This window comes from Mastomys coucha, unplaced genomic scaffold (assembly GCF_008632895.1).
Source record: "Mastomys coucha isolate ucsf_1 unplaced genomic scaffold, UCSF_Mcou_1 pScaffold18, whole genome shotgun sequence".
NCBI lineage: Eukaryota > Metazoa > Chordata > Mammalia > Rodentia > Muridae > Mastomys > Mastomys coucha.
Genome location: NW_022196900.1, coordinates 46,034,256 through 46,046,221, shown reverse-complemented (window position 1 = coordinate 46,046,221; position 11,966 = coordinate 46,034,256). Strand labels below are relative to the sequence as shown.

At 37.7% G+C, this 11,966-nt stretch overlaps 1 protein-coding gene across 6 annotated transcripts in view; it reads right to left on the bottom strand.

Moving 5' to 3' along the window:
• The window catches only part of Adamtsl1 (ADAMTS like 1), an 895,122-nt gene that overhangs the window by 183,474 nt on the left and 699,682 nt on the right, over positions 1–11,966 (bottom strand). For 4 of the 6 annotated variants that reach the window (XM_031377794.1, XM_031377795.1, XM_031377797.1 and 1 more), the window contains 4 exons: positions 10,583–10,633; positions 6,142–6,346; positions 4,130–4,277; positions 1,273–1,357 (listed from right to left, as the gene is read on the bottom strand). In XM_031377794.1, the coding sequence (XP_031233654.1) occupies positions 1,273–1,357; positions 4,130–4,277; positions 6,142–6,346; positions 10,583–10,633 (489 nt within the window). The remainder of the gene's footprint in view (positions 1–1,272; positions 1,358–4,129; positions 4,278–6,141; positions 6,347–10,582; positions 10,634–11,966) is intronic. The other 2 variants (XM_031377796.1, XM_031377799.1) reach the window with 1 other exon arrangement.

Genomic DNA, 11,966 nt, shown 5'->3' with positions numbered 1-11,966 from the left:
TACTGTAGTAACTTTAAGGTAAACAATTATTTTTAACTTAATTGTTCTCTTAGGTAAAAACATGGTATTTAATTATGTACCATTTTTTAGTTTTTATTTTTTTTACTTCTGGGAAATCAAGTACTTTGGTATAATTGATTTACAAGTGACCATTGAATTACTGAGATTTCTTGAAACTCAGGATCACAATTTCTCATCCTAGAAAATCTTATCAGCTTTAGATCTAAGCAGGATAAGTTGGAGAAAATTGCATTTGAATATCTTCATTTACATCTCTAGTAAAATTTATACTTTGACTTTAATTTGAAAATTCTGTGATATGCCATGTGCTGTACTGTGAATTCTGAAGACTGGGTCACATCTTATACATCCATATGTGTCGTAGTATCTACATTAAAGTAACTGAGAAAGGCTTCAAGCTGTGCAATGTCTTTGCCATCTATGGGATGGATCAGTAAAGTATACTCCCTTGTGCAATAAGAGTGCAGCAGATGTGCCTGTCAGGGCTCTCTAGTGGAATCAATGTGTATGGATCAACCACTCAATCTGTTTTCCCTTCCTTTGCTGTGTTACTTTTCTGAAGTCTGGCAAACCTGTGCCTATTGGTCAAGATTTCATGGTTTACAAATAGAACCCACATAGGACCCTAAGTAACTGGGTAAGAACCACAATCTTTCCAATGACAAGGCAAAGTTATTACATACCTTTTACCTTCATGTAAGTATACATATATTTACTCCCAATATTTTGTGAATAGCCATACTACAAAGCTCAGGGATAAGGAGAATGGAATGCTTCCCAGACTTTCATATCAAATCAATCTGTTCATCTCTCCTTCCTTCTATCCATCCATCCATCCATCATTGTACTGGGGATTAAACCCAGAGCCTTGCATATGCCAGGCAAGCAAGTGCTCTACCACTGAGCTACACCCCTAGTCTGTGTAGTCTCATTTTACATCATCAGCCTGGAATTTCTCATCTTTGGCTCCTTGCCAAAGGTAAAGAATTTACAGAAGAGGGCAAGCACTTCATTTGTATCTCCCTGTCAGGCAAGACTGAAACATAACTTAGATTCATATAGGAAGAATGTGAGAAACTTGTAAATCTCATTTGGATGCAATCAACATTTTGACCAACATTTGGCAACAGCTCTAATTGGGGATCCCAGAGGGCTCATGTCCCTTTGGGACATAGATTAGAATAAAAAAAAAAAAGACACAACAGTGAGACCCTGCTAATTCCATTCGGGGATTCCCCAAACTGAACTTACGAAGGCTCTTCAGACACAGCAGCTCCCTCCTCTAGCTCCTGGGCTTGCTTGAACCATGGCAGCTTGGCTTCTATTGGAAGTTTCTCTGAGAATAAGTACAGTGGGAAGGGAAGAGATTAGAAACTGCCCGAGAGTTCAGGGAAGTTCTTCATTCTCAATACTTTCTAGTTTTGCAGCGTATGTAGAAGTCATGGTGGTAATTGCAAACAATTACTGTTGGGGCAGATAGCTGTTTCCGAGGACAGCTGTATGAAGATGACTTGCCAGTGGGTTTAAAGATTTCCTAACACTAGTGTCTACACACATTCTTCTCTCTTCTGTGTTGAACTGCAAAGTCCTTTTTTAGGAATGTCCCTGTTTGAAGCACTGACAACTATCCAGAGAATCAACAAAGCTCCTTTGACACCTTTTAAACACAAAATACAATAGGTGATATTGTGGTATTTTATAATTGTTTTGCTGTTTGGCTAAATGTGACCTTATGTTGCATTATATCAAAATCAAACAAACTGCCATGCTGAAATTTGTAAAACACCATTTTAAAGTTCTAACTTATTCAATATTACTCTCAAGGTTCAGTAGCAATGAAAGTTTGTACAACTGAAGGTCCATAAACCATGATTTGACGTGTTTTACCTATTCATCTAGCTTTGGGCAAACAACTCAAACAAGCTTCTTAAGTGCTTCCTGGGGAGCAAAAGAACTAGGGAGGTTCTAACTGCTCCTATAGAACTAACTGCCAAGATTCTCATCTCTGACATATTTATTAAGGTCATTTATAGGCATGTTTGCCTTTATAGTATGAGCCAGTCAAGCTCTGTCACCATTTTATAACATATAATTGCAAAGATGAAAGAAATATGTACACATATGCATGCAGCATGGAGTAATGTGGTATTTTAACAATGCTTACAGAGTCAAGATCACTACTTAGCTGTGAAAAGTCCAGACTTCATTCTTGATTGTTAACTGTAGACTGAATTTTCTCCCCTCTAAAGCTGCTTGGTAAAGATAGAGCTAATAAGTCATAGGCTATTTTTAGTTGGGTTTTCACTACTTGTCTCCTATCTGCAGCTATCACTTATAGCTAGAAATATAGTAAGAAATGCATGCATGATTGGCTCATGGGTATGGGACATCTGCACATGTGTCATTGAGTAACTCCACCATTCACCTTAGTTAAAGGACAGCCAGTGTCCAGCTTGGCACCAACAGTAGGCTTGTAATACTCCACTACTACCTTGTACACATGTGTGCCTATGGCCATCTCATCTGATATTTGAAAACATTAATGATAGTCTACTTAAAGGTAATGTCTGGAGAAAATCTAATATGTGTCAGGGAGCAGGTTAAGAACTCTATTATATAACAGCTCTTGTAATCCTCTCATGTACGTTCTAGTATTTTCCCCATCTTATAGATGAGTAAATTTAGACTTAGAGATTATTAAGAATGATCAGTATTTCGGATATGTCTGTTTTTCCTTTTAGATTATTAAGAGCTCACAGTGCTACTCATCCCAATGATAAAATGTAGAGCTACTTTATGGCTGATTTTCATAGACATGTAACATCTCAAAGAAGTGAGATAGAATCCAAGGCTATAAGAACATATCATAGCAAATCCTGAACATCCAAATGGTTGTGATTCTGAGTTTTCTTGTTTCGTTGGCACACCAACAACACTAACACAGAAATCAGTTCAATATTCATGCTGATCTATAAGATCTAGTATAGTTATAATGCCTCTTGCTTAAGTAGATTTTTCTAAATTCTTTTTTAAGATGGAATCATTTCTGACATCTCTTAAATTCAGATAAATGTTACTGTTCTATTTCTAATTGCACTTTTGCAATTCATTCTCATTTCATTTTCAATATAGAAAGTAACAGGTTTTTGCTTCCTGTGTTTGAGGTCTGTGACTGACCAGCATATGTCAGGCTCAGTAAAATAGAAATATTTGGATTCCTTGTTTTTAAAAGCAAGAAGTGCGGATGACAAACACACACATATATGCATATATATAAGCATATATGTAACCTAGTCTTTCTTTATGAAGATGAATCCAATATTTTTAGTGATGATTTTTCAGACAGTTTAATGATTTGGAAAACAAGTGTATATATATAGTTTTCTACATATGCTACTTCATAAAGGATATAGTCATGATCATTTGAACTAGCAATCATCACATTAAGTGAAATAAACCAGACTCAGAAAGACTAACACAATGTATGGTTTATTTTATAATCAGCACACAGACACATAGTCACACAGGCACAGACAGACACAGACATACACATGATGCTGAAGCACAGAAGGACAGAGAAAGACACACACACACAGATATACAGTCACAGACACACACAGAGACACACAGAGATATAGACAGACAGACACACATATATACATATACACAGGACACTGAAGCACAGGGAGATTATTTTGGCAGAGAAAGTGGATCAGTTACAGGAACACAGAGGAGCTACAGTGGGTTACAGTCCAAGTTACAATGATATACATACACAAACACAAGTGAGAAGTGAGTGTATATATATATATATATATATATATATATATATATATATGAATATATATATCTATAATACATATGAATAATATACATGAATGAAATAACAAAACCCATTATTTTTTATAAAAACTAAAAATATTATAAAATAAAGCAAAAAAGCATTTGAAAATATGGAAAGAAATAATCAAGTCTACTTAATATAGTCTAAGTTATAAAGAATCATTACTAAGAACATTTGGGATATTTTAAAATAATCCAAGGAGACTTGAATCGCCTGAGTATCCATCATCACTGAGGAAGGGTGAAGGGTCCCTGTCTTAGTTACCTCTGGGCTTGTAGCAGGGTGTGGGAATGATGCATTCTTCTTTTATGTGGGGCTTTGTTTTTGCACTGCAGCCTCCTGTGTGCATTCCTCGGTGGTCAATGCAGAGTACCACACGATATCTGAGGCCCTGGCCACAGGTCACTGTGCACTGGGAAGAGATGGCAAGAGAGAGAGAGAGAAAACTCATAGGCAAAGCCCGATTTAAATATTTAACTTCCCACCTAAGACTTTTATATTTCTTAAAAAGTAAAATTTCATTGTATATACATATAAATATATATCAATCATCTCTATCTATCTCTATCTTCTATTTCTCTATCTGAGTTTCTCTGGTAGATTTAAGTCACTTCTTAACCAGTTATTAGATCTTTGTTCTGTTTGGGTTTCAGAGGTTAAAGTTAAAGTTTCAAGTTAGTTGAAAATTAACTCATTCCTTTAGATTTTTTAGGATATGATTGATTAGTGATTAGTTAGTTATACTGTGTGCAAAGACTCAAATACAGTACCCCAAAGGAGACATAAAGCTATAGTGTGCTCAAGTTCAATTACCCGTACAACTTTATTCAGTTACTTTGTGCATATCCGTCTAAACTATGAGAAACAATTACTCCTACAAGGATATTTAGAGGTGTTAAAATACCACCACAGCTGCTTTATAATGCAGGATTGACAATGCAACTGATTATATTGAAATGGGGGGAAAAGGTCTTAGGAGCTGAGTCAATGGGCAGATGGAGAGAGCATCTCTGGGATCTGCCAGCCCTAGGAGGTCTGATATAAGAAATGCCAGGCTCCCGAATTTGTCCTTACAGCCACAGTGCAGAGTGTCATGTTTGTTATTGATTCTGTGGATAAAGGACACAGCACTTTGCTTCTACCTCTTTTTACCTCCTTCTCCATTTTTTTGTCTTATTTTCACTATGTAAGCAGGAAACCAAGAATAGCCATATGTGGTGTGTGTGTGTGTGTGTGTGTGTGTGTGTGTATGTACAACATTGGGGACTGAACTTGAAACCTGAACCTGGGGCCTTAGACACACTAGGCAAGTACTCTACCACTGAGTCATATCGCTATATCACTTAAAAAAATTGTTTTGGTTGGTGTCTGATTGTTCAGGCAGCATGTGTATAGTAGAGGATTGCAAATTCAATCATCAATAGGAGGAGAGGAGCTCGGCCCTGTGAAAGTTCTGTGCCCCAGTGTAGGGGAATGCCAGGGCCAGAAAGTGGGAGAGGGCGGGGTGGCAGGTATGGGGAAGTGGGAGGCAACAGGGGTTTGTTTTTGTTTGGTTGTTTTTGTTTGTTTCTTTGTTTTTTGGAGGGGAAACTGGGAATGGAGAAATTTACATGTAAATAAAGAAAATATCTAAAAAAAAAAATTTTTTTTTTTTTTAAATTTATTTTGAGACAAGAGTTTACCTATGCAGCCCAAACAGGCCTTGAATGACTCAGTTACGGCACTGGGATTACAGGCTTGAGCCACATGCCCAGCTAAGAATAATCTTTTGAGCTCAATTATAGCAATGATGGAAACTAATGTAAGTAGCTATTTTGGTTTCAATAATTGTACTTTGTATCTGTTTTTAACTATTGTGCTGTTTCCATTCAGTACTTTTTCTTCTCAATGAATGTGTACATAGTTATATTCTTTTGTTTTTACTATTCACACTCCTTTTACATAAGACAAAGTATAGTTAAAAAATGAAGTCAACTAAGCTATCTTGTAGAGGCAGCTCTCACAGATTAAGGATCATTCAACATTCCTAAGTCTTAGAAGGGATTTGTTTCCCAAAGGGGAAGAAAAGAAGCCGGACTAAAGTAACCTGAAGGAAGAGTAACAAATATTTGGTTGTGTGGGATGGGGACCGTCCTCCTCCAGGAGCTAACATGACAGGTTTTGAGACACCTCAGGTACAGAAGGCTGGTTCTGCACAGGGCGCTCGGTGGCTCACGAGGCCGAGAGGTAAGAGCGGACTTACTCTCCTAAGGAACAAAGAAAGAGGGCACAGTTACCGGAGACCACTCCTGTGCCAGCCATTTAGGGCAGTCAAAAATGTTGCAGGGCTGCACGATTGGCATCTTTGGGGTGTACATGCATTTCCACTCTTCCACTGAAGTGACATGCCCCTGGATGTCCTCCTCCACACAGGAAACTGCCCGGCTCTGGATGCCCCCCCCACACGAGGAGGAGCACGCGGTCCACGGGGTGGCCTCCCACCTACAGAAGCAAGGGGAGTCATCAGGGCGGACATGCAAATTGCCAAACCTACTTAGTGACCTGTCACACCAACCCCATTCCCTGAGTCGATCACTTGTTCTCCAGGGAACCAAAAACTCTCTCTCCATTGGCTGAAATTTTATTATGAGGGGAAAACTTCAACCTTGGCAAGAATATTTCATAACCCTCGAATCTCTCCACAGATATAGGAGATTACTGGCTGGGGAGCAGTCCACAGGATGTCTGGACGTTCTATAACCTATCAACAATGCAGGTTCCATCTGTAGACCTCTCTCTGTGGTTTCTGGCTACACATATACTATGTATATATATAAAACACACACACACACACATATATATATATACATACATGTGCATGTACTTGTATATGTATTAAAGTTTATTTATTTTGAACTAAATCTCAACAAGTATTTCTGTGAAGATTAAAACAGAAATAAGGAACTAGTATCACTTCTGGATTTTTTGTTTTTAATAGTAAAATCTCATACATGATCTTCCTATACAAAAGGTCTCTCTCCCTCTCTTCTGAAACTGTCAGCTCAGGGATTTCATATACTCAGTACAAGTTGGGTGCTCAGACTGTGCATCTGAAAGTTGTAGAGTAGACATGTCAATGACAGTATTATTGTTTAGCTGGTGACAGACCCACAAATGTCCTCCAGCAAGAAAATCCTTGACTTGTAAATACGCTTGGTTCCCATTGAAAAGCTTATGGGTCCTGAATGGGGGTATACTGTTAAGGCAGAAAATAACAAGATTGCCAATGATGCTTGAGAGAATTTAATCTATCCATCATCTATATCTATCTATCTATCTATCTATCTATCTATCTATCTATCTATCTATCTATCTATCTATCTATCTATCTCCCTCCCTTCCTTCTTTTTCTTTCAGTTTTGTAGCAACTGGGACTAGATTTAGACACATGGGACTTCTGTTCACAGAATCATGGGTCTGAGTGAGCTATGTTCATTTCTTACATGGACTTTGATAGTTAGAATTGCTATGGGAGCTTAAGAGATCTTAAAGAATCATGAGAGATCTAATTTTAATGAACGAGAACCCAAACAACCCCAAGTTGATACACTTTATTAGCTATATGGTAAAGTATGGCACAGGCAGCAGGCAGCCTGTGGAGACTGTAATTATTCTGTAAGTTCCACATACGCCATGGACTTGATTCCTCTTCTGAAGGAGCCAGAATAATCACGTATGCTTCCCATGTTAGAGGAGTTCATGCTACATTTTGTCCACACTGTCAGCAGCTAGCTACGCTGCCAGATTCAGTATTTCCTCCCAGAATGCATACAAAACAATGTTACTATGGGGGGAACTGAGGTTCTCTGACCCTTCGGAGATGGAATAAAAGTTATTTCAGGGGAATGAAGAGCCTTTGCAGAGTTCTCCTTGCAAAAGGATAAGATAGCTCAATTCTCCTCCAGGTAGATCTTTGCATAACTTCCTGCCAGAGGTGGAGAACAGGCCTCTTTCAGACTGAAGATGGGCCGAATACATAAATATATACTCATGCTACATTTAATCTGACAGTGAAACAGCAATAGTTTGATGGATATTTAATTACCTAGGTGATTGGAATTCCATAAGGGAAAACATTTTCCAATTGGCACTCTAAGACCTTGAAATTGTGCCTCCTATGAAAGGCAGGGTGATTAATTTCTGTCTCAACTCTTGCTTTAGCCATGCAGCTTCACTAAGGAGTGTATGTGCTCCTTTCACTGTCACCCAACACAGCAAGATACATGAAGATAACACGAGTTTGCAGATTCATAGCATGACTTGAGCTTACAGATTCTGGTTGGTATGTGAAATAGTATCATGTGACTCCCCACATAATAATGGGGCCTTGGGGAATTTGAAAGTACAATATATTTAGGTATGTTAAAGTCTAGCAAAAGATGAGGAATGGCATCCTTTTGTCAAGAGATATTAAAACGGTCACCAAGGTGAATATTATGAATAAAGAAAGATATATCCAAGAATCTTGTCCTAAAAGACTATTAAATGAATTTACATGCCATACATTTATACATACTTGGATTTTAATTACCTAAAATCCACACTGTTTAGTTTATGAATTTTTTCAAAATTAAAAAGAATGTAGAGAAACAGTCATGAGCTCATTGTTAATCACGATTAAGTTCATCATGATATATTGTTACATTGAGATTTATACTAAGTCTTAAAGGCAGAGGGCAAGAAAGAACAACCTAAAATGCATTAATCGTGTATTTTATCTATACTTGTCTGAAATATAAAATTTAAATGTTTTAAACAGTGAAGCTTTCTGCCTCAATTATCAAGGTATTGCTATTTGAGAACTATTTGAATTTTGGTTTTGTTAAATGAGAACCCATTTATAGAAATAACAGCCATTTACTAGAACTTTGTTAGTGAAGCCAACTTCGTATCTTCAGAATTACTAGAAAACAGAAGTGTGAGGGGCAAGAAATGCAGCCTATTTGTTGACTTGTCCTTTTTTGAAGAGATGCATAAACACATTAAATAAATACACAGGACATGGTGCACAAACACAGCACTAAACTTTAGACACTCGAGGGCATTTGAAGCAGCACTAAACTTTAGACACTCGAGGGAAGTTTTAGTCTGTAAGAAGTCAAGACTGTCATATGAAAGGTTTACTTGCACAAGGGAAAAAGAAAAAAGAAAAATTATAGAAGATGACAGGAATCTAGGATTTCCTGAGAGGAGAAACAAAAACTCAATGTTGTTCATACTGATACCAAACTTTACCTTTGTTTTAAAACACATGGCTTCCCTCCTTACAAACAAGGCATATACCCTAGGAATATTGATTCTACAGACACAGAAATGGAGATCAAGGGGGATCTTGGCTTAATTATACCTATCTTTTGATTTTTTCTGTACGTTATCAAGGGGAAGACTTCTGGAAAATGATACCTAAGGAACCTGCTGAGGTCTTTTATTACTGTCTTTGTCAGTATAGTTACAGTATAGCAGGAGCCAGGAACCAATGAGGGAGCCTTTTTGCAACAATAGTATCTAGTGTCAATCAATCTCCCTTTGCACATAGCTACTAGACTGATGACCAGACAGTCCCCTGTCATCCACTGGAGATTTTTCACTGGACACTGGACAACATTTAAATATCTGTATATGCATGTTTGAACATACATGTTTACTTCTTTAGGCTGTGGGTGTGGTTGCTGAGCTAGGACTAAGAGACTGAGGTCTCACTGGAGAGTTGGATTAGCATCCAATTAGATTCTAATACATTAGGAATTCAATTCTATCAGTTAAATTTACTGAATTTTGCTGTTCAAAGCACAGTTATTTTTCTGCGTGTTTTAGTTTGGGATTTTAGCAAACTACTGTAGATTATCTTAACTGCTCCTGGTCTCATAGAAACCCAGAACTCTAAACAGCAGCTGATTCCCTGGGTGCCAAATTAGTAAAGGAAACAGCAAAGCCATTTAAAACTAATTCCAACTTCTGCTACCTGCAGAGCTATTTCCGATATGGCAAGCAATACAACCGGCAACTATTTCTTAGATTTTCTCAGCAACTCCAGTTTTCTCACAAATATAAAGATAAAAATGTCCTTTTGAAGCATTTGAATCCCCCTTTTTCTAGTCTTTAAAATACACTTTAACAAAACAATACAGCAATTGATCTTCATGTGTTTAAAAACTTTACTCTGTAAAATGTCCTGAACACTAAGGATATGAAATATCCTTTAGACAATCATAATTCTTCCCAAATAAAAAAGGGGACATGAAGCCAATATTAGAATAATCCCATGTCTGGAATTTTGTACTCATGGTGTTGTGATTACACTTCAGGCAGTGTTTTTAAGTTAACAATGGCTCTGTAATGACCAGGCTTCTACCAAAAGGAGCCAGAGAGGGAGTTAAAAAGGGAGTGAAGGAAAGACGCAGCTGAAGCAGACATATTGCAGCTCAGTAGAGGGAGTTATCTTGTCCACTCCAATGAAATAGCATTCTATGAAAATGGTTTCTGAATGACAGGCTTACAGTCTGGGCACGCCAGGATTTGCTCAAGAGGAGAGCTCAGAATGGATTTGCAAAATCTGCCATCTACCATCTTATCTATAGAAAAACACAGACTCTATGGCTCTACATTTTCACATATATACACTAAAGCATCAGAAGACCGATCTGCTAATTCTAACATCAGGATGATTGATGTACGTACCGAGGAAGGGGATGGTAGAGGTCATAGGGCATGATCTGCTTGTATCCGTCACTGTTAGGAACAATAATGCCAACCCTCTGAGTAGAAGGCACACACAATAAGATAAACACTACATGATTACATCATATACATCTTTATACAATTGCAAAACAACATACATAAATCATCTCTGGAAACAACACTGAAACAGTTTGATATTTATGCTAGCATATGCTGTTGGGGACAGGTCTTTGAAGACACTGTTTTCTATAATTAGTCCTCTGATCCAAGCAGGAAATACCACTAGAAAGGGAGATGCTGAGAAACTTTGGCACCTCATCATTAGCTATGGCACAATAAGCTTATAAATGTTCTTTAATCCCTCAAATTACCCATCCTATGAGGTCATTATTATTATCATCATTATTAATGTTACTTCCAGATGCCCATGGAGCAATTACAGTTACTGTCTCACTTTTGATGAAAGAGAAAGCTATGTAAGCAGGAGGTTATGGACCATAGAACTGACAAGACTGTAACATACATCAGCAAATAGGCTTCTATTTCTGGCAGATCTAAAGGTTTACTAATACCTGGAGAGTAGCCACTTGGATGTTTCATAAAGGGGAGGGAGGAACTACCAAATGTTATAAGCAGTGCTTAGCAAGAGCAAACTCCCTACCAAAATGAAGTGATGAAACTGTCCACAAACATGAAAGTGCTTTTGTCTATAAAAGATTATACAGTGTTAACGGCTTCATCATGATGCTTGTGACTGTTGTGGCTGCCATTAATACCTTGGGAAACCTGTGAGGTTCAGAGACAGAGTAATGGCTAAAGAGCCACAGGAAGGGATGTTCATTATATGCTGTGAAAGGATAGCATGGGTTGTGTTGAAGGTCTTCAGGTCTCTAGTGCACTATGTTTCCAAATTTCTTGATTTCAACTAATGGGTCCCATTGGTAAGACTGGGTCCTTGCTGAAGACTGCACCCCCTTAATGGTGAAAATTTTCCTATTACTTAGGCTGTTGAAGAAGGCTAGGGCAGCCGAGACTCCAGCAAGAGTGGGATATGAAGAGTGCTCAGTGTAGATGAAGATCATGGAAGGGCACAAACAAAAGATGGTTTATTTCCGTATGACAAGTGCTAGGGAGCCCCTCTCTTGAACATTAATGAGATCTGTATATTCTCTTTGTATTTCTGGGATGCATGTGAATATATTCACATTATCTATATAATAATTAACATATATATATTCAGTATGTTTATACTTATCTCTAACTAAAGAGCTTTTCATTTTGACCCCATCATTTGACATGGGATGATATTATACTTTTAGAAATATAGCTAGCAAATCTAAGCTTTTGAGTAGAAATATTGGGTTGGGCTTAGTATGGATCAGAT